The following is a 22,721-nucleotide window of genomic DNA, read 5'->3' as shown; positions in this document are numbered from 1 at the left end:
ATTTTCATTAAAAATGTATATTCTTGGGATATAAGAAACCTAACCTGGAGTAATTTGATTCCTATTTAAAAATAACTTAGGGCTGGGTGCGGTGGCTCACGCTTGTAATCCCAGCACTTTGGGAGGCTGAGGCAGTCGGATTATTTGAGTTCGGAGTTCGAAACCAACCTGGCCAACATGGTGAAACCCTGTCTCTACTAAAAATACAAAAAAATTAGCCAGGTGTGGTGGTGGGCGCCTGTAATCCCAGCTACTCAGGAGGCTGAGGCACGAGAATTGCTTGAGCCCGGGAGGCGGAGGTTGCAGTGAGCCAAGATCACGCCACTGCACTCCAGCCTAGGTGACAGAGTGAGACCCCCTCTCAAAAAAAAAAAAAAAAACAAAAAAACGGGTGTAGTTTGGAAAATGTTTGCTTTATAAGTAAGTAATAAAGCAACGTTTTATGTACGTATAACAAATTATAACTCACTTATAATTATAAGTGACTTAAAGTAAATTTGGTCAAATGGGGGTAACTTATTTCCCTCATATACTTTCTGGCACAGTCGGTTTTCTTGGCCATGGTCCAGAGCTCCACAGGGCATGAAGATGTATCCTCTCTATGCTGCCTTTAAGGAGGGTTACTGTAGTGATTCACCGCTGGCTATATCCTTGGAGGGCTCCTCTGTTTGTTTATTCCACCTGGAGTTGAAGACTAGGACTCAGTATGTAAAAAAGAACCTTTACCTATTGGATGACTAATTCTGTATTTCAAAATCATGGTAATGACCTGCTTTTAACCTGTTCAAAAACAAAGTTACAATTTAGGGATATAAATCAAGAAATCTACATAAAGATTTACTGATAGTGAAAAAGTTATTTGGAGTAAGAAAACTTTCAGGTAGTTTCTTTTTTCAGTTGTTCTGATCAAATCAGCTAAAAAGTACAGAGGTTTTCAAAATCAGGAGTTAGTTTTAAATGTAGTTCAGACATTGCCGTAATATTCCCCCAAGACGATGACAACAACTTTCACTTCTGCCTCAGTGGTGAGCTCTTTGCATCTGCTTTAGCCCTTGTTTGATGATTTATAAATGGGTTTATTGGCACCTGCCTTGAGTTCTGGATGAATCAAGTGCATAATATATACTAGTAGAATATTCTAATTATCTGACTATTGCAAGACACATCATCTCCCTGCCCCTCGTACAAAATGTATCCATATTGAACATTTTCAAGATCATTAATTAAGCTATTTGTGTAATGGAACTATTAATGATTTTTTCTTGCTGTTGGCAAAATTTTGGCATTTTTGTGACCAAAAAGGTTATGTTCAATTCATGTGTGTGTATCTCCATTGCCCATACACTATAGTGAGCAAAATAATAGGTCTCAGTTCGTAAATAGGAAAAAAAAAATGTATTAACTTTTTCACGTGGTTTCAGTTAATTATATGCATGTTGTGAATAGAATCCTCTCAGCTGTCAGTGTCAAGAAGAGCTTTTAGGTATTTAATTGTCTTTGAAACCCCCCTTGCAGCAGGTTATCTTTCTAATTATTTGTAATATATTTTCATAATAATACCATAAAACTTATTTAGTGGGAAATGTTAATATTTGTTTATTCTGCCAAAGCCTCTTACTAAAACATACTAAATTTGTTCCTGAAGTCAGTTGGGTGTATGATTATGAAAAGAAACAGTTTTTTTGGTTTTCACTTTTTCTTCTGCTTTCAACTAGATACATTATGCAGTACGTGATACCATTGCACTGTGTACAGCAGAATCCATTGATACCCTCCGAGCAGCAATTGAATGTGAACAGCCTCAACCTGACCTCTATAAGTAAGAATCACCTGGTTTCATTTTACGTCTGTTTCTTGGCTCTGCTTCTCTTTGCTAATAGTATTGCAAAAGAAACACCCACCACTTACCAGCCTACTCTCATTTGTGTTTTTATGGGCTATTCCTTCCTTCTGGCAGAAAAATGAATCAAATCAGCCTTGTTCACTATCAGCCCAGGATAAATCATTGTGGGCCCAGGTATCTTATGATTTTTCTTTTATTTTTATTACTTGTAAACATGGCCATATATCAAAATTTTAGATTATGTTACCCTGTAAAGCTGATCTATCAGACTGACACAGTAACCAGAGTTAATAAAAGACAAATCCTTTTACATGCCATCTAACATTAAAGAGAGAAGGAGGATATCCTCTTCATGCAATTAGTAGGCTCTATCCTTTCTTACAATGATCATGATGCACTAAGGATTGCAAATAGGCTATTTCTTGTCCACAGTAAACAGTTAAGGGATGAGTAAAATGATGTAATTTCCTCTATTTTACTATACTTAGGCTCTCTGGAGTAGATTTGCTGATTATTAGTCATTGTGAGTTGTCAAAAATTTGGCATTTGATTTCAAGACTGGTTAGTTTGGTTGATTAGAGCATAGTACTAATGAGGGTAGCGTAACAGGTTTTATCCCCACGTCGGCTAATTAATTTTATCCTATTCTACCATTGCAGATGGCATCCATTACCCATCTTGTTCATGCATGCTGTTAGTCATAATGAGCGACCAAGTGGTTGGATGTAGTTTACACTAACACCTACTAGTGGAAAAACAAAGTATTCATTCTACTTCAAGAACAATGACCTCCCTCCTTCTCATCATTTTTTCTTTCCTTTTTCCCTTCCTCTTCCGTATCCACCTTGATGATAGGAACTAGGGCCAGAAAGTGTAACAGCTATTCTCTGCCTTCAAGGGACTCACTGTGAGCAAAAGAGATAAAGTAATAAAGCTAAACTTATACAAGGTGATAATAGAGGTGAGTGTAAGGTCTATGGAATCGCAGAAAATGGAGTAACTTATTCTGCCTGAGCTAGAGAACAATATCTATACCCTTGCATATTTATAGGACAGCCCCCATATTTTTCAGTTGCTTTAAGTATGAAGGAGAATGATAGGACAGGGTAGGTTATTCCTAATTTCTTTAGACGACTGAATGCCTTGCTCTGTGCCTTCAGAATACCTTGTACTTCTGTTACTGTAGTGGTAAGCACTTGCGTCGTAATTGCCTATTTACTTGTCTTCTATAGGGCAAGGGGCATTTCTTTTTTGATTATTAGTATATCTTTAGCACTTAGTATAGCACTGGCACAATTAATATATGATGAATGAATGAGCAAACCTTCATATTTTGTGTATATGCGTAATTTCTATTTTCTGGGGAAAATGCTGTTTACAATGCAGCTTATAAAACACTCATGTTAACAAGGGATTAGGTATTTTTACCTTATTTTGCAGAAATACAGGTTACCATACACCTATTATATTAAGTGATTAGGTCAAGCTCAATATTGAGATCAACTACAAGTCACAGGCTGGACATTTCCAAGATGGCACTCAAGTGTTCACTGTCTAAGACTAGTACTATGGTTTAAAGAGTGGTTTCAGGACCAGCAGCAGCAGCATTACTGGGGAACCTGAATCAGAAGCCCAGGGATGGGACCTAGAAATCTGTGGTTTAATAACCGCTCCAGTGATTCTGATGCACACTCAAGTGGAAGAACTACTGAACTAGCAGTTTTGAAAATTGTATTTTAGGACCAGAAACCTTTCTTCACACGATCCAAGATGGAAGTTACGTTATTTATATACCTTATAAAAGAGAGAGGTGTTGTGTGCTTGCATGATGTTAAACAGAACTTGAAAATCAATTGACGACGTTTGTTTCTGCTCCTATAATCCCATCATGTTATTTAAAAATTATATGAAAATGTTATATACCTTATCAATTCAACATAACTTTTTTTTCCCAGAAGTATAATAGGCTTTTGTAGTTCATTCACAGTTTTATCTATCTCTGTTTTATTATTTTTATTTTCATTCATTCTCATATTTCTGGTACATGGATTTCACCTGGATGTGGAAAACACATTTGCAATTTTGTTCTTTTTACAGATTTGTTGGGCGAATCAATATCTATAGTAATAGTCTTGAGGCTGTTGCCAGGTAAGTTTGTTGTTTCTTTAATTTGTCCTTTGGTTGCGTGGGGGGGAGGGGGTCTATTTTTCTTTTAAATCGACCAAAATAACCAAATACCTTTCTATTATAGAAAGGAATATAGGCTGGGTGCGGTGGCTCACGCCTGTAATCCCAGCACTTTGGGAGGTTGAGGTGGGTGGATCACCTGAGGTCAGGAGTTTGAGGCCAGCCTGGCTAATGTGGTGAAACCCCGTCTCTATTAAAAATACAAAATTTAGCTGGGCGTGGTGGCACACACCTGTAATCCTAGCTACTCAGGAGGCTGAGGCAGGTGAATCTCTTGAACCCGGGAGGCGGAGGTCGCAGTGAGTCAAGATTGAGCCATTGTGCTCTACCCTGGGCAACAAGAGCAAGACTCCATCTCGAAAAAAAAAAAAAAAAAGGAATATACAGGTGAATAAGCAACTAACCTTGTGATTGGTAGGGTTATGGTAATAGGGTCTCTGTGTTGTGGGGAGAGGGCTGTTAGAAGTAATGCTTAGGGTTTCAAAAATAGCAGAGCTCTAGACACTTTGGATGATATTCCCAAACCTGTTCTAGCCATGGTATTTATTATCCTCGGTTGTAGAGTGGCTGACAACATTGAAATTACACCTGGAGAACAGTGGGAAAGTAATTGAGAAAGTAAGCAGTGGGTAAAATGCTGGAAGAACTACCTGGACTTACGTAAAATGAAAGTCTTCATTAAAATGATAATTAAAACTTCAGTAAAATGATAAATTGTATCAGCCTTCATACAATTTATCAAGGAGTTCATACAAAAAGGGATGCTTTCTTTCCTCTTCTATCATCGTATTAATTACCGCAACTTTTCCACTTGGCCTTTACAGCCACACTCAAAAAGAAGTTAAAGAAATACAGGGTCCCCAGTGATCCCCCAAAAGGAGGGTTTATTCTCTCCAAATATGTCAGTGTATTTTTCCCACCTTGATGTTTGCATTCCCAGTCTTTTATCTGTGACTCTCTGCTTTTGTGTCTTGAGATCTGCTGCTCTGTCCTGTTCTCGTCTTGCTATCTATGATTCATAATCCTTTTATCCCCCCATGTATTTTTTTGCCTCTGTGTGTTGCTGGCTACTCCCGTACTGTGCTTCCATCTGTGCTGTACCCTCAAGTAACTTCAGAATGAAGGACCTTTCAGCTTGTCCTGGGGAGTAAGCATATGGTATAAGTAGACAGATACATTCTGAACCCCTTGGAAATAGGTGTGTGTCAGGGCAAAATCTGTCCCCAGAGTTGTTGATGCTATTGGCTTGTTTGGATAAGCTGTGTTCATTTTTTATTTAGGTCTTTGGGACCTGAAAATCTCTTGCTGAAAGGAGCTACACTAAAAAATACCGAGAAGATATATGGTGAACAATTTTTAAGATATACTTATCAAAAAATACGCTTTGTAAAGGCTGTGAATAAATAGTGCATATTAAAAAGTAAACATGGCAGGTTTGCCATTTAATCTAAACCTATATTTAGATACTGGGAATTTATAAGGTGGTAAACTAAGAAGAAATATGACAAATACTCTATATAATTAAAATTATACTATAAATGATATACAACTGGTGAGTGGAAGAGGGCCTAGATTTCCTGCTTTTATAGGCTTAAAAATTCATAGAGCCAGCTGTGTGAGGAGTTGGTTGACAAGTTCTTAGTTTTCATTATATTCTGTAATTTCTTAGGAGTTGCTGTTTACACTGGAATGGAAACCAAAATGGCTTTGAACTACCAAGGGAAATCTCAGAAACGTTCTGCTGTTGAAAAGTTAGTATGAGTATGCGCCACAATTTATTTAGTCATTATTGATTAAAATAGTTACTTTTCTCGGTAATTCCAAGTAACAAGCATAACAAAAAACAACATCAATTATAATAGCAACTACTATTATAAGCACTTGTTTATGTACCAGAAACTGTGCTCAATGATTTGTATGTCTGATTTGGTTTAGTCCTCTGAAGAACACTGTGAAATAATTCATGTTAACCTCTCCACTTTACAGATGAGGAAATGGTCTTGGAGATGGTATGTGACTTACCTAAGCTCACATAGCTATTAAAGGGCAGAATTTACCTGAACTATAAATTCATTCCTTTTTGCTAGTGGAGTCAATAGTTTGGAGTCCTTTAGTTGCTATATGCAAGTTGGTTCTATAATGTAGATAATAGTCTCCTGGCACCTATTGAAGCATTACCTGGTAGATCCTCAAGCCAGGTGCCACAGCCATAGACCTCACCCTATATTTGGCATGGATACCCAGTACATCACTGGCACCCTTTCCGTAGCTCCACTTTCAAACTGAAAGAACCTACACCGAGCTTGAGGATTTCACATTGCTACCGTGCCCTCTACCCCAAACATTTAGGATTCAGGGAAATGGAGACAAGATACTCCTTCTATAAGGGTTGAGTAAGTAATGGTGTTTGTATGTGTGCATGTGTGTACGTCCCCTGTCACTTTACAGGAACCTTACTAAGGTGTGTTCCGCTAGTCAGCCATTGCACTTGGGAGAGCATTGGTGGTCAATGGCCACCAGTTCATGGCCAGCTTTTCATTTTGCCACTTGAAAGTAATGCTCCAGCTATGATAACTGAGGTTCACACACAAAGGCTTGTGCTATAGTTATGCGTCGTACACAGAAAAAGCTTTAGATGACTCAGTAGTTTAATTCATATCTGGCTGATGTCTTAAGTATTAATAATTAGGTGGTTTTAAAATCCATCCTGTCTTATTTTTCAGATCTATTAATGCTTTCCTGATTGTATATTTATTTATCTTACTGACCAAAGCTGCAGTATGCACTACTCTAAAGTACGTTTGGCAGAGTACCCCATACAATGATGAACCTTGGTATAACCAAAAGACTCAGAAAGAGCGAGAGACTTTGAAGGTAATTTGTTTTCTGCTGAAAATTGAAACTCTAGAACTTTGTGACTGAGCCAACTTTCACTGAAATGCTGCTGAGGGAAATTGCACCTTTTGTAAGCTTCTGAATTTTCTCTTGATTACATGGTGGCTCTAAGCCAATAAATATTTAAGAAGATTTAGAGTTTTTTTTTTTCTTTTACTTTAGGCGTCTGTGCTTGTTTTTAGCTCTTTATTTAAGAATTTAAGATGAAACAATTTGGCAAGATGCTTTGGCATTTTAATATAATAGGAGTATGTGAGATGTCACAATAAAAGCATAATGAATGCTTACATACGAACTTTGATCTCACATTCATATCTTAGGGTGGAGTGAGCAAAGAGAACTTAAAGAAGTGAAAAAGTACTGACTGAAGTCGTATATACTGAAGAATAATGATAAAATTGAGGGTGTTCTTAAATATTATTCTCACATACTGTGATAATTTTGATTACAGTGATGTAGTGTTATTGGGAAGTTCCATCTTGATAGTAAGAGCAGTGTTTTCAGCATTGAAATAAAGATGAAATTAATTCTTCCTTTATATTATATTGGTCTGATGGAATTGTATGTCTAATTAGCATGAACGATCTCTTTTATTTTAGGTTTTAAAAATGTTCACCGACTTCCTATCATTTATGGTTCTATTCAACTTTATCATTCCTGTCTCCATGTACGTCACAGTAGAAATGCAGAAATTCTTAGGCTCCTTCTTCATCTCATGGGATAAGGACTTTTATGATGAAGAAATTAATGAAGGAGCCCTGGTTAACACATCAGACCTTAATGAAGAACTTGGTCAGGTTAGAGCATATTTTTTTTTTACTTAAAATAATTTGTCAACATACTGAAAATATCTTTTTATGTATTCTGGATTACCAATATATGTGATCATGTCACATTTGGAAAAATGATTCAGAGAAAATTCTTTAATGCAGGCATGTAATGAAGGTAAGCAGTGTTTTCATAGTTATAGCATCAGTTCTTTTGCTGGCGTTTTTGAGAAGGATGCAATTTATGTATTAAATTTGAATGTTACTGAAATTCTCCTTGGAACTGGGTGATGTTACCTTATTAGCTATTGCTTTGGAACAGGAAACAGACAGTCTTCATGACCATCTATAACCATTTGTGGATAGAATATGGGGTAGCAAATATGGCTCTTTTATAAATGTATTTTGTTCCATAAGCAAAATTGACCAGAGTTGTCCTATTGACATTTTCTTGGTACATTTCTGATCAGGTAGAAGATAGACCTAACAAGCAGAGTTATTTATTCCAGTACAAGAATTTCAATGAAGGGAAAATGTGAGGGCATGCACTCCTCAAAATGCGTTCTTCTTTATATACCAATGTAACCCAGACTGTGACCCCATTCTAACCCAGGTGCATTTATTTTCCAGTGCAACACAGTCTGGCTGTAATTCTTCAAGTGATGATTTCTCGGGTACTTTTCTTATTAGTATTGAGGAAGTTTTCCCCTTTTTTTGATTTTACTCTGTCATGTAATGATCTTTGCGAGCCGAAGGAATTTTTTGGCTTGCATTTTATTCTCATGACATTTAGAATGTCAAGACTGTGGAAATGTCATTTTTGTGACTGGGAGTTCCAAATTGAGTTAATGAAACTGTGTGGCTGGAACAGAGCCTCACAGTTGTTTAAATGGGGCTGATTTGCATTCTCACCTCAAAACTCTTTACTTCCTGACTTTAACCCTCTCCACAGTCCCTGCTTTGTGTTTCTGCTCTTGAGACAGCCTTTGCCTAAATCAAAGTACCCACATGACAACTGCAGTTGAAAGGTAGAAAGGACTCTCCAGATACTATTTTGTTTACATTTGACTTCAGGACACCAGTATCTGAAACCATGGAGTCTACATCCCATGTAGATACGAAGGCACTAAGAATAGGACAAAAATTGAATGGACAAATGGCTTTTCCTTTGGATATTGTTCCCACAAGGTTATTTTGTTGGTGATATGGGCTGCCACACCTGACCATTGTCTTTTAAGCCAGAAGTTTTCATCCAGGGTTAGAGCTATCTGAGTAGAACTGCTCTAATGTCAATAAAAGGCATCAAATTGCAGAATGCATGAGAAAAAATTTCGAGTATACAAGCCACCTTTAGTGAACCCTTCCCTGACAGTTAATTTAGTGGTTCATTCTGGATGCTGAGCAAATCTACCTGTTCTGGATTTAGTGCCTGGCTGTATGTGTTAGCCTACCCAAGGTTAAGCGTGACTAGCTTGGGGCTAGCCTCAACTACTATTACAAATAGAATAGCCATCATTCCGAATATGACACTTAATGTTCACTAAAAACAGAAAAGATGCCTGGGTCAGGTTCCGTTTGATGAGACTCTTATACCTCTTTCAGATCTTCATTTCAGCAGATTCCATATTACCTATGGGAATGCAGTCTTCTTATCATCTAGACTATGTTAATACTGCAGAAAGTAAAGTAGATCTTTGGGTAATGATCTAGTAAATTTGATGAGTGAAAAGAAGTTACAGTCTTCCTTTTAGTCACCACTCCTTTCTCCCATGAAACTTTGCATTTCTAGCTGTGGTTGTCATTTAGTCAAATCACTAAGTTAATAGCCAGACCATCACTTCAGTTAATACAGAGTATAAGCAACTTGCCATTGTTATCAGTTTGCATGTATAGAAATGACCTAAATGAAAGTGCAAAGAAGTCTTGAAATGGTTTCTTAGGCCATTTAGTATTCAATAAACCAGTACACACAAAATTAAGTGTAACCTGTTTTCTCTTTGTTGAGTCAAATTTAAGATCTATGTAACTTTTTATGTTATTAAAGGCAATGCCATTTAATTCCTATTCATACCATTGCAAGCATTTGCTTAACCTCGTTTAATGTGACCCACACTGGGATTAAAAATAGAAAGATATGTTTAGAACAGTGCTTGACATGAGAAACAAAAGGAAGTGGACTGCTCAGCTCAGTTGGAAAATAATGCAGTCTTTGATGATTAGACATCAATCTTTTAGACAACCAAATGATTGTAATCCATATTGAAAAACCTGTGGGGCTACTCTTTATGTCGCCTTCCCATCTTGCAGCTCTGCCTAATGGTGGCACTTTATAGTATAAGTATATATTCTGATTCCAATAATTCAAGCCAGTAGCTGTTATTCACCTTTTACTGTCTGGGATGTGTGTGTGTGCTAGCTACTGTTATGAAGTTAAAAAGAAACCCTCAAATTTTTAAAAATATCATGGGGGAGACATACACATCAGACCTGACTATAGCAATGTGATCATAATCAGAAAAAATGTGGGGCAGTGCAGAGTCTGGTGCTCTTTGATTTTGGTCAAGTGAGCATCAGTGACAGTCACCATGTATATAGCACCTTTTAGGTTAATTATTTTTGAGCTTTATTTTTTAATCTTTTCATTCTTGTGCAGCAGGTATCGTTAAGGTTAATATTTGAAGTTCATAGAGATAAAGAGATTTTCCTAAGGTCACAGAGTTAGTAGGTGGTGGTGCCAAGATGGAGTCCGAGTGTTCCATTGAGTTGAACCGTATGGTAATTTTTGATCTACAAAATAGATGATTTCACATGTTCAACATATACTTCAGAGCCTTTTCTACGTACAGCAGTTGTCTCACTAAGAGATAGGAAAAAAAAGTCTTTTTTCTTTTTTTAGAAATTATAGTTTATTCAATGAAATACTAATTAATCCATAAAGGTTATTCTGTAAATCTATATTCTTGACATGGAAATACATATATATGTATATGTATGTGAGAAAAATAGATTATATAGCAAACATAATGAGATTACATTTTTGTTCAAGTGGTAAATACACATTTACCACTCAAAATATTAACATGATTGTTTCTGTATGATGGGATTAATATGTGTTTCAGGGAAAACTCCCAAAATGTGTTTTTACTGTGCTCTCACACCAAGCAACACAGAGACTTCTGTGTCCAAATGTGGGAGGGAGCAGTTTTTCTCACCAACAAACAGTGGACGCCAACTGGGTGTCCTCTAGTTCAATTCTGTCTACCTGGAGATAACATCAGATCCCACAGGGTGAGGGCCCAGTCCCCAAGATTGCCCCATGCCTCCTAGACACCAGTCACAAGTCTGGGCCTCCGGAACTTTTGATCGACCAGCTTCAAGTTGGGCTACCCACAACCCCCTCTTTGGGTTTGATTAACTTGCTAGAGCAGCAGATGGAAGTCAGGAAAACACTTACTTATGTTCACCAGTTTCATATAAAGGATATTGTAAAGGACACAGATGAAGAGACATGTGGGACGAGATATAAGGGAAGGGGTGTTGAGCTTCCATACCTTCCCTGGGCGCACCACCCTCCAGGAACCCCCACATGTTAGTTATCCGTAAGACCCTGTTTTTCTTTCATTATTCTCACATAGCCACTCAACACTTTTGATACAAGATATGTGAAGTTTTTTCCTGATACACCAAGCAAGCAGTTCTCCAGCAAACACCAGTTGGGTATCTTCCAATTCACTTTTGATACTGCCTACCTAGAGATAGTATATTGTGTCAGATCTCACAGGTTGAGGGCTCAGTCCCATAAGACTGCCCCCCACTGCAGATACCAGTTGCTAGTTCAGGTTGTAACTTATGCTTCTGATTGAGCAGCTATAAAATGCGGTCCAGTAGTTTACTAGACCCCCTCCTTGGATTTGATTCGTTTACTAAAGCAGGTCATAAAACTCAGGGAAACAGTTGTGTTTACTGGTTCATTATAAAAGGATATGACAAAGGATACAGATGAAGAGATGGGTGAAGTATGGGGGAAGGGGCGTGGAGCTTCCATGACCTTTCCAGGCATCCTTCAAGAAATTTCATGTGTTCAGCTATCCGGAAGCTCTTTGAACCCAGTTTTTTGGGGAGTTTATGGAAGCTTCATTATGTGGGGATGATTGATTAAATCATTGGCCATTGGTGTTAAGTTTAACCTTCAGCCCCTCTTTCCTCCTTACCCAGGTCAGATGTGGGGCCGAAAATCCCAACCCTGTAATCATGCCTTGGTCTTTTCAGTGACTGCACTCATCCTGAAGCTATGTAGGGGCCCTGAACCATTTGTCATTTCATTAGCATACAAAAGCACTCATCACTCTGGAGATGCTAAGGCTTTAGGAGCTTTCTGTCAGGAAACAGGAAGGAAGATCAAATATATATTTATCAAATATATTTTACAATATCACGCAAATGATGGCTTTGAGCTTACTGATATAGAGGAGTCTTTTTGGCAAGCTTGAAGAAGAAGAGAGGCTGCTTGAGAGTCAGAGGAAAGCAGCAGCCTCCCCCTTCGTTCCTTTCTCTCCGTAAAATATGAGAAGAGTTAAATTAATTACAGTCAATCTGCTTCTCTTCTTTTTCTGAGTATAGATCATATATTAGGGTGGTGGTTCTGTAAATATGATCCTGGGACCAGCAGCATCAACACTACCTGAGAACTTAGAAGTGTAAATTATCTGGTCCCACCTCTGACCCACTGATTCAGAAACTCTGGTGATAGAGCAGTGATCTGAGTTTTAACAAGACCTCCAAGTACATGTGATGCATTCTACAGTTTGATAATTACTGCATTTGAGTATAATTTGTAGGCATATACCTGTGAGATTCAACGTATCCAGATTCATACTGCCCAAACTGTTTCATATAGGTGAATAAATTGTACTTTATATTTTAAAGCTACCATCTTCGACACTAACAAAAGAGATCCTAATGCTCATCCAAGTGCAGGAGGTAAAATAACCCAGGACACCCTTCAGGAGAAAATGAAGGTTAATAATTTTGATCAGAAGAAAGCCCCAAAGAATTTCATTTAAACTAGAAGAATCTAAATGATACACAAGTAATACCACTTGGATTAATTTAAAGAGAGAGTTCAAACTTGGCTGGCTTAACAGGGAAAAAAAAAAAAGATTGGAATGCTCTATTTGTGCCAGTGCTGCTACTGTGAAAAGCTTTGAAAAATAATTAGAAAGCAACTACTGCTGTAGTTCATCTCTTTCTCCCTTACATAATAAAAACCTTAATCTTGTGCTTATGCTTGTTCCTGTCAGCCCATAATTTTAACTATTTAAGCATAAATTGCCAAAACGAGGATAAAATTGTGGGTTTCCAAAAACCAGATGTTAAAAATAGAGAAAAAAAACTGAGATAAAATAGAAATGCTCTAAATGATTTATCTTAGTGGCAAATTTATTTCTTGGCTTATGTTTTCCATTATTTATGAAAATATACTTGTGTTATACTTCAACCTATCTAGTTTCTTTCTAAGTTTGGGAACTTGAGTATTTTCAAAATATGTATAGTATAAAGAAAGAAATTTAAGTTATGGTTTAGATCACTATTGACGTATACTGTATCTTCTAATTAGGTAACTTAATGTTATTATTAATTCTTGTGTATATTATATAATGTGGTGCATTTTATTTTAATTCAGTATTTTTATAGAAAATTTTACTTGTAAAAGGGGAAAAAACCTTCATCAGTTTCCATTTTATTTTGTTACATCCCATTTAATTTATTAGTAAATATTTTTAATGGGTAATGTACATACTATCCCACAAAGTATAAGAGTGTGTGTTTGTGTATGTGTGTGTGTGTGTGTGTGTGTGTGTGTGTGTGAGAGAGAGAGAGAGAGAGAGAAATAAGTGGTCAGTATAGTCTTACTTCCCACTTGAAAAACTGACTTACGTAACTTTTTTTACATCAAACAGGTTAACTGGCTGGGCATGGTGGCTCATGCCTATAATCCCAACACTATGGGAGGCCAAGGCTTGATCCCAGGAGTACAAGATCAGCCTGGGCAACATAGTGAGATGCTGTCTCTACAAAAATTACAAGATAATTAGCCTGGTGTGGTGGTGAGTGCCTGTGGTCCCAGCTACTTGGGAGGCTGGGGCGGGAGGATTGCTTGAGCCCAGAAGTTTGAGGTTACAGTGAGCTATAATGGCTACTGCATTCTGGCTTGGGTGACAGAGTGAGACCCTGTCTTTAAAAAAAAAAAAAAAAAAAAAATAGGTTAACTTACATGAGAAAGGGCCCTTAGTTTGATAAAATAGTCACTTTTTTTTTTTTTTTTCCCTGAGACAGAGTCTCACTCTATCGCCCAGGTTGGAATGTAGTGGTATGATCTCAGCTCACTGCAACCTTTGTCCTGGATTCAAGTCTCGTCAGCCTCCCAAGTAGCTGGGATTATAGGTGTGTGCCACTACACCCAGCTAATTTTTGTATTTTTAGTAGAGACGGAATTTCACCATGTTGGCCAGGCTGGTCTTGAACTCCTGAGCTCGAGCAATCCTCCTGCCTCAGCCTCCCAAAGTGCTGGGATTACAGCCGTGAGCCACCATGCCTGGTCAATAGTCACATTTTTTTCTATTCATCTTTTATATTTGAGTAGATCTACCTTAGACATGTGATACCATTTTAGTGTCTTTAAAAATACTAATTTATTCCTCATTTGTTTGGTAATATTATCTCTGTAATTCCCTGACATTTGACATAAGTCTTAGAAGAGGTGATTTCCTATGGATATGAAAATAGCTTTGCGTTACAGCAGACTAAAAATTAGTCACACTGAAGAAACTAACAGTGTGTGTATGTTTGTGTCCTTGTTTTAGGTGGATTATGTATTTACAGATAAGACTGGAACACTCACTGAAAACAGCATGGAATTCATTGAATGCTGCATAGATGGGCATAAATATAAAGGTGTAACTCAAGAGGTTGATGGATTATCTCAAACTGATGGACCTTTAACATATTTTGACAAAGCAGATAAGGTGCATTTGCATTATTGTTTTATATAAGAAATCAATCTGTGAATGCATGTTAACGTTCCATAGTAGAAAATTATTTTTAGGTGGACACATGACATAGACTTTTGTTTGTTTGTTTGTTTTTTGAGATGGAGGCTCACTCTGTTGCACAGGCTGGAGTGCAGTGGCGTGATCTCAGCTCACTGCAACCTCCACTTCCCAGATTCAAGCGATTCTCCTGCCTCAGCCTCCCGAGTAGTTGGGATTACATGCGTCCGTCACCATATCTGGCTAATTTTTTTGTATTTTTAGTAGAGACGGAGGTTCACCATGTTGGTCAGGCTGGTCTCAAACTCCTGACCTCAGGTAATCACCCCCCACCCCTGAAAGTGCTGGGATTACAGGCATGAGCCACTGTGTCCGGTGACTTTGGAATAACTATTGTTGGCTTCACCTTTCTTGTTTTACTGATACTTCTGAAATGTGTAAATGAGTAGAATTTACAAGTAAAGAGAATTGTGGGAAATGACATTTGGGTAAAAGCTTGCTTGTCTGATCATAATTTTTTGTGCTTTGTCTTTTAAAGTGTAAGCTCCCCCAAGAATGATGTCTGTTCAAATGATTAAAGTCTCAGGAGTGTCTAGGCATTAAATTAACCAGAGTCTCCCTACACTTGAGCTATTGCTAGATTGTGAATTAGTTACTGAATGAAGTCTTTTAGGCCATGAAGAAGTCATTGCTTTGGCTTAGGTGGCACTACAATAACCTCAATGAGTTAACACAGCCTATAGGGTATGCTAGCTGAGAACCAGGAACTCTTATTAAGTACTAGGAGAATATATAGCTGATTTGAGTGTTAGGAATTTATACATATCTGCTACTAAGTTTGTTAGAAGTTATAACATTCTCTCACATTAATATATTTCCTCTGTTCACTGCCTGGTTACCGAGTGATCGAATTAAAAATAACAATCATTATTTTGTTACTGTTCCACAGAATCGAGAAGAGCTGTTTCTACGTGCCTTGTGTTTATGTCATACTGTAGAAATCAAAACAAATGATGCTGTTGATGGAGCTACAGAATCAGCTGAATTAACCTATATCTCCTCTTCACCAGATGAAATAGCTTTGGTGAAAGGAGCTAAAAAGTAAAGTATATGTTCTTAAACTTCTCCTAAGAAAGTGAAACCACAGGAGGACAGAAGTTACTTGTTTTTTTCCGTTTTCTTCAGTGACCTTAGCACATATGTCTCCTGTTATTTAATAAAAAACATAACTGCTTTAGCCAAAAATTTGTGGAAAATTCCCACACCTAACCAGTTAAGACCAAAAAGAAAATAGTTACATGTAGGTATTACTTGCCTTACTATTTATGCATGCCAGCCAGAAGTCTGAATGTTCATACTATGTTTTGCAAATAACATAACAGTGGCCACTTTTTGTACAACACATGTTATTTCTGAGGTGCTCCCAGCAATTTTGACATCATTTGAGAACCGAAAGTCTAGTTTTACCCATGAGTTTCAAGATAATTAAGTGGCTAAAAGGTCACCCAGTGTGTTAGCTGTAGAATCAGAAACCCAAATTGTCTTTCCCTTGGTTACAATAGTTGTGGCTGGGCATTGACTTTCTCTGTTACCAGCTTATCCAGAAAAAGAAAGTACGGTTATATATTGAGATCATATGAAAGAGAAGAAAAGCGTAAACAAGCATGAATTGCCCCATTGAAAAGTAATCATTCTAGACCAGGTGCGGTGGCTCACACCTGTAATCCCAGCACTTTGGGAGGCCAAGGCGGGTGGATCACCTGAGGTCAGGAGTTTGAGACCAGCCTGGCCAACATGGTGAAACTCTGTCTCTACTAAAAATATAAAAATCAGCCGGGTGTGGTGGCACACGCCTGTAATCTCAGCTACTCAGGAGGTTGAGGCGGGAGAATCGCTTGAAACTGGGAGGTGGAGGTTTCAGTGAGCCGAGATCCCGCCACTGCACTCCAGCCTGGGCGACAGAGCGCGACTCTGTCTCAAAAAAATAAAATTAAATTAATCATTCTTTAGAGATACACGTGGTCTTTTTTATTGTTTTTGATAGGTACGGGTTCACATTTTTAGGAAATCGAAATGGACACATGAGAGTAGAGAACCAAAGAAAAGAAATAGAAGAGTAAGTAGCTCTGTGTTTGATGTTCGTCATTTCTTAACCCCATAGTCAAATTTAAACGGATTCAGGCAGGGCAGCAGAGGAAATGATGCCACTGAAAATACAAGACTTTTCTCTCCCAGTTCAGAGTTTTATGTAAATATAGTTGGGGTAGAAGCCATTTTACATAGAATGGCAGAAACTGTAGTTTGAGGTAGAAATTCCAATCTGGTTCACATCTGGGTCCAGTAGCCAGAATGAGAGTCTGCCTGGAATGTTTCTCAAATTTAGATGCCATTTCAGGTTTCTAACACATGCTACAAGAAAAATCAGTGAATATATGTGAAACCTGCTATCTGGTGTCCAAGCAATCACTCTGGGATTGCAAGCCGAGCCAATAAAGGCAGCTTTGCTGTAAACCAGAAGCCTTGTTTTGTTCGGAATGTTCAGGTGTGAGCCTCAGGGCAAGTACTCTGATGCCCCAGTGTCTTTTCATATGGTGACCTGCATAAGGGAAGGGACTCAGGCAGATTCACCTCTATTCCCCAGCACCTAGCACTGTGTCTGGCACTCCATGCATAAATGCTGCCAAAAAAATTGGCAGAGTGGGACTGTTTCTAGACCCCTCCGAATATGGCTTGGTGGGACAGCTCTTTATCCTCCATTTCTATGTGGTCATTCTTACCATTTTAAGTAATATAGTGAGGGGCTATAAATACCCCTTAACTAACACTGGTATCCTCTGACAGCATGTTCTATGTTCAGAGAAATTCTAAGACAAAGGAAAGTACCAGTTGTGCACACAACTAGTGACCCTCATGCAAAGAGAATAGCTATCTTCTCTGTTAAGATGTTTAAATATCTTAACATATTTCTGTTGTGCTTTATTTTTCTCAGTATATTCTAGGTTTTTTACTTTTCTCCTTTCTCTTCTCTTAAAGATATGAACTTCTTCACACCTTAAACTTTGATGCCGTCCGGCGACGTATGAGTGTAATTGTGAAGACTCAAGAAGGTACATATCTGAAAAGCTTGAATTTTTCTCTTTGTTGATTTGTAGGCTTATTGGTTGATTCACTCTTCCAGGAAAGAGAATCATTTCATGTAGTATTGTAGGATTAGTGAAAGTCATGCAAAGCAGTAGCTTTTGCATATGCCTTCATGTATTTTTTTAAGCACAGATGTTCTATTTACCAAATTGTTAGTGATAGAACCCTTGTTATGACAGGATGTGCCTTTTCTTGGTAGCAGAACCATATCCCTCTGCCCTGGGTGTTCGAACAGGAACTGAAAGGATGACTTTTATATGGATCGGGGTACTGACCAGTCTACCAGTAATGTTTACATGCAGCCACCCAACGTAGTTATGGTTTGGGATTACTAGCAGCAGAATCCTTGAGTATAGGGAGTTGCTTCTTATCCCTCACTGACCTTCCTGGTTCCCCTACTGCTTGACACTCCCTGGAAACAGGTGAGGTAGAGAGGACTGAGGGCCTGGTTTCTGGGAAATGGCATTGCAGTTTCACTACAGAGCTCAGGTTCTTTGTTGAACAGAGTAAAGCTTGCCCTTTGCAGGGGAACTGGTACCATAATCCTGGGCTCCCTCATGTCTTTGGAGGCACCATGGTGGTTTGCCTTCTGCTCAGATTCTGCAAGACCCATGGGCGAGCACTCCTGCTTTATTCAAAGGCTCTCAGATATATGTGTGTGTGTGTGTGTGTGTGTGGTATGCCCAGGTGGTTTGTTTTCTGAAAGTTCTTGATTTATTTCCCATTAATTTACTTTTTACTATTAAATTTTCTAAATTCCTTAATGTGAGAATGGGAGGATACAGGCAGATCCTTGGGGGAACATATCCCACTTTATTCATACTTTGTGGTATGATTGCATAGTCATGAAATTCGTTTTAATAAGTGACCATGGAGTTTGTCTTGTGAATTTTAAAATACTTTGGATGTGTAAGAATAAATGAAATTAAAAAAACCCACAACATTTCAAATACTTGCTATTATGTGTGCATGTCCACGTGTTCTACAGCAAATGGTGAAATGTCTGTGGAACTGGTCTACAAAGGTCATTGACCTCAGAGCTAAACTTTTTAATTTGTTGACCTCAATTGTTTCCCTTATAAGGATAAAGTGTCTGTCTTGTGCACAACTGTGAATATTTCCTGGGTGTGTGAAGTGATCTAAAGCTGCACTTATACCAGCATTCTGGAGAGCTATTCTCATCAGTAAAAACTATGAAGCCAGTGTTTTAAAAGCTGGTTAATATAGTTTATTGAAAATTATTTCAGCTTGTTTGAGCTTGAGCTTTCTTCTTGACATCTGTAGATGCCATATGTATGTATACTCTAGACCATGACTTCACTGCATTTATTTTTTTTTAAGACGTGGTATTACTCTGTCATCTAGGCTGGAGTGGCGAGATTATAGCTCACTGCAGCCTCGACGTCCTGTGCTCAAGCAATCCTTCCACCTCAGCATCCAGAGTAGTTGGGACTATAGGCATGTACTACCATGCCCGGCTAATTTTTTAACTTTTAGTAGAGTCAGGGTCTTCCTATGTTGCCCAGGCTGGTCTTGAACACCTGAGCTTAAGTGATCCTCCCACTTCGGCCTCCCACAGTGCTGGGAATACAGGTATGAGCCACTGCACCTGGCATACATTTTCAGAAGAAATTCAGATGCAGCTCCTTGACACAAGCCCAGCCCTCCGTGAATTGGTGGGAGGAAGTATATTTTAACAGAGGTGCCTATTGTAAACTCTGGCTTATTAATTGTGTTCATAATGACCTGAAGAGGTGGTGCATGCCTTTCTGACAGACTAAAGGCCAAGATTTCTCATTCCATTTAGGTGAGTATTGCGAGGCATGCTCAGAATATATAACACTTGGGTGAGAGAGGCCGCTTTAAAAGTTACTCTTATTAAAAGCACAATACCAGCCTTAAAATTCTAAGTCAAGTACTATGGTTCTTTATTTTAGGAGACATACTTCTCTTTTGTAAAGGAGCAGACTCGGCAGTTTTTCCCAGAGTGCAAAATCATGAAATTGAGTTAACTAAAGTCCATGTGGAACGTAATGCAATGGTGAGCCTATACTCCTTCCCCCACCAATAAGTAAGCAGAGAAATGCTGAAGATGACTGTGTTTATTGGATTTCTGTTTAAATGACAGTTTAAATACATTTCAGCTTATTTTTGTGGTCTATGTTTTGTATTTGGGGATTTGATATTACTTTTTTTTATCTTAATATAAAACATCCTGGAGCAAGTTGCTGATTAGAATTTGCAGCCTTAAAGACTTTTCAACAACCTTTGTTAAAAGAACTGTTACTTCCTTTTTCTGAACCTAATTCAATGTTGCCTTTTCGGGTGTGGTTTGTTCATTTTTTCAAACTAAATAGGTGTCAGAATTTCTCTTTTGTACATATGGCTAAAGCAAGAGTATTTACAGAGTGTGGTTTTTTGTTTGTGGTTTTTTTCCAACTATTATTAGAATAACTACGGATCTCCTACTTTACTCCTAGGATGGGTATCGGACACTCTGTGTAGCCTTCAAAGAAATTGCTCCAGATGATTATGAAAGAATTAACAGACAGCTCATAGAGGCAAAAATGGCCTTACAAGACAGAGAAGAAAAAATGGAAAAAGTTTTCGATGATATTGAGACAAACATGAATTTAATTGGAGCCACTGCAGTTGAAGACAAGTAACTAGAAAATGATACTCTTACTATTTTAATGACCAGTGTTTTGGGTGTGATCTGCCCCAGATTAGTAATTTAATCTTGAAGTTTGAAATCTTTGGTTTAGTTTTATTGTTTAAGTGGGCTTAAAGATTTATTTATTGTAGTAAGTATGAAAAATTACACCAGATTTTGAGCTGTTAGTAGGAATGATTTTTAATTTTTTAAAATTTTTTTAAGCTTTTATTTTTATTTTTTATTTTTTTTGAGACAGAGTCTTGCTCTGTTGCCCAGGGTGGAGTGCAGTGGCACAGTCTCGGCTCACTGCAAGCTCCACCTCCTGGGTTCACACCATTCTCCTGCCTCAGCCTCCTGGGTAGCTGGGACTACAGGCACCCACCACCACGCCTGGCTAATTTTTTGTATTTTTAGTAGAGATGGGGTTTCACCATGTTAGCCAGGATGGCTTCGATCTCCTAACTTCGTGATCTGCCCGCCTCGGCCTCCCAAAGTGCTGGGATTACAGGTGTGAGCCACTGCGCCTGGCCAGTAGGAATGATTTTTAAGGTAAATTCATGTAACCTAGAAGAATGAATCAATTTTCACTAAGGTCTTTTGAATATTTACTAAGCTATCCATATATTTATGCACATATTATCAAATAGTCTTGACACGTGTAGGGAAGGGTACTGTAGCCATTGTTTGTGCTGGTGCCTAGATGAAGGGGTAAGATTTTGAGAGACAGATGAGCAGAAAGGAAATTTAAGGTAGAGTGAACAACATGAGAGCTTAATCTAACCTGGTTTAACAGACCAGAGTATGTTTTTGCATACTTTTTAATTTTGTTTTTATTTTTATTTATTTTTATTTATTTATTTTTTGAGACAGAGTCTTGCTTTGTCACCCAGGCTGGAGTACAGTGGCACAATCTCGGCTCACTGCAACCTCTGCCTTCTGGGTTCAAGTGACTCTTGTGCCTCAGCCACCGGAGTTGCTAGCTGGAATTACAGGCAGATGCCACCACACCCAGCTAATTTACGTATTTTTAGTAGAGACGGGGTTTCGCCATGTTGGCCAGGCTGGTCTTGAACTCCTGGCCTCAAATGATCTTCTGCCTTGTCCTCCGAAAGTGTTGGGATTACAGGCATGAGCCGCCGTGCCTGGACTGCATACTTTAAAATAATATGCTTTTAACTTACAGGCTGACCGTTTTCAGACTTGATTGCAGGACACTGCCATTGATCTGCTTGAAATAATAAGTTTTAGATTCTTAATATTTTTGGAATTTTCTAAATATTATATATGAAAATTATGAGACTTAAAAAGTTACAAACATATATTTAGTCACATTAAAAGGTATTGAAATTCTAATGAAATTCATTTAGTCTGATTTCATTGTTATTCTGTGGCCAAGAGAAACCCGGAGGAAAGTATCATTTTTCTCTCCTTGCCTTTAAGAATTATAATTAAATTCTCATTCAGGATGATTGGCGTTCCCCTTTTTTTGGAGGGTGGATCAGGGTTATACATTCAGGTAGTACATGTGCAGGTTCATTATGTGATTATATTGTGTAATGCTGGGGTTTGGGCTTCCTTTGATCCCATCACCTAAGATACTAACATAATACTCAATGGGTAGTTTTTCAACCCTCGCTCCTCTCCCGTCTTCCCCCTTTTAGAGTCACCATTGTCTGTTATTTCCATCTTTATGTCCATGTGTACTTATTGATTATTTCCCACTTATAAGTGAGAACATGTGGTATTTGATTTTCTGCCTCTGAGTTATTTCACTTAGGATAGTGGCCTCCATCTGTATGCATGTTGCTGCAAAGGACATGATTTCACTCTTCTTATGGCTGCGTAGTATTCCAGCAATCTTGCCTAATTGCTCTGGCTAGGACTTCCAGTACTATGTTAAATAGGAGTAGTAAGAGTGGATATCCCTGTCGTGTTCCAGTTTTTAGGGGAAATGCATTCAACTTTTGTACATTGAGTATGGTGTTGGCTGTGGGTTTGCGTGTAGGGTTCTTATTATTTTGAGGTATGTTTCTTTAATGCCTAGTTTGTTCTCAGGGTTTTTTGTTTTTTTTTTATCAAGGTATGTCAAATTTCATTAAATATGTTTTCTGCATCTATTGAGATGATCATATAATTTTTGTTTTAATTCTATGTATGTGGCGAATTACATTTATTGTTAAGCC

The 22,721-nt window shown here is 38.1% G+C and overlaps 1 protein-coding gene across 6 annotated transcripts in view; it reads left to right on the top strand.

The window, feature by feature from the left end:
* The window catches only part of ATP11C (ATPase phospholipid transporting 11C), a 201,526-nt gene that overhangs the window by 126,972 nt on the left and 51,833 nt on the right, over nucleotides 1-22,721 (top strand). For 5 of the 6 annotated variants that reach the window (XM_025373047.1, XM_025373044.1, XM_025373045.1 and 2 more), the window contains 12 exons: nucleotides 1,716-1,819; nucleotides 3,941-3,991; nucleotides 5,311-5,375; nucleotides 5,700-5,781; nucleotides 6,754-6,904; nucleotides 7,525-7,722; nucleotides 14,556-14,717; nucleotides 15,691-15,842; nucleotides 16,786-16,857; nucleotides 17,775-17,848; nucleotides 19,820-19,923; nucleotides 20,363-20,544. In XM_025373047.1, coding sequence (XP_025228832.1) covers nucleotides 1,716-1,819; nucleotides 3,941-3,991; nucleotides 5,311-5,375; nucleotides 5,700-5,781; nucleotides 6,754-6,904; nucleotides 7,525-7,722; nucleotides 14,556-14,717; nucleotides 15,691-15,842; nucleotides 16,786-16,857; nucleotides 17,775-17,848; nucleotides 19,820-19,923; nucleotides 20,363-20,544 — 1,397 coding nt within the window. Of the gene's footprint in view, nucleotides 1-1,715; nucleotides 1,820-1,957; nucleotides 2,018-3,940; nucleotides 3,992-5,310; nucleotides 5,376-5,699; nucleotides 5,782-6,753; nucleotides 6,905-7,524; nucleotides 7,723-14,555; nucleotides 14,718-15,690; nucleotides 15,843-16,785; nucleotides 16,858-17,774; nucleotides 17,849-19,819; nucleotides 19,924-20,362; nucleotides 20,545-22,721 lie in introns of all 6 variants that reach the window. The other variant, XM_025373042.1, reaches the window with a different exon arrangement.

Source organism: Theropithecus gelada, chromosome X, assembly GCF_003255815.1.
Source record: "Theropithecus gelada isolate Dixy chromosome X, Tgel_1.0, whole genome shotgun sequence".
NCBI lineage: Eukaryota > Metazoa > Chordata > Mammalia > Primates > Cercopithecidae > Theropithecus > Theropithecus gelada.
This window is presented reverse-complemented; position numbering and strand designations above follow the sequence as displayed.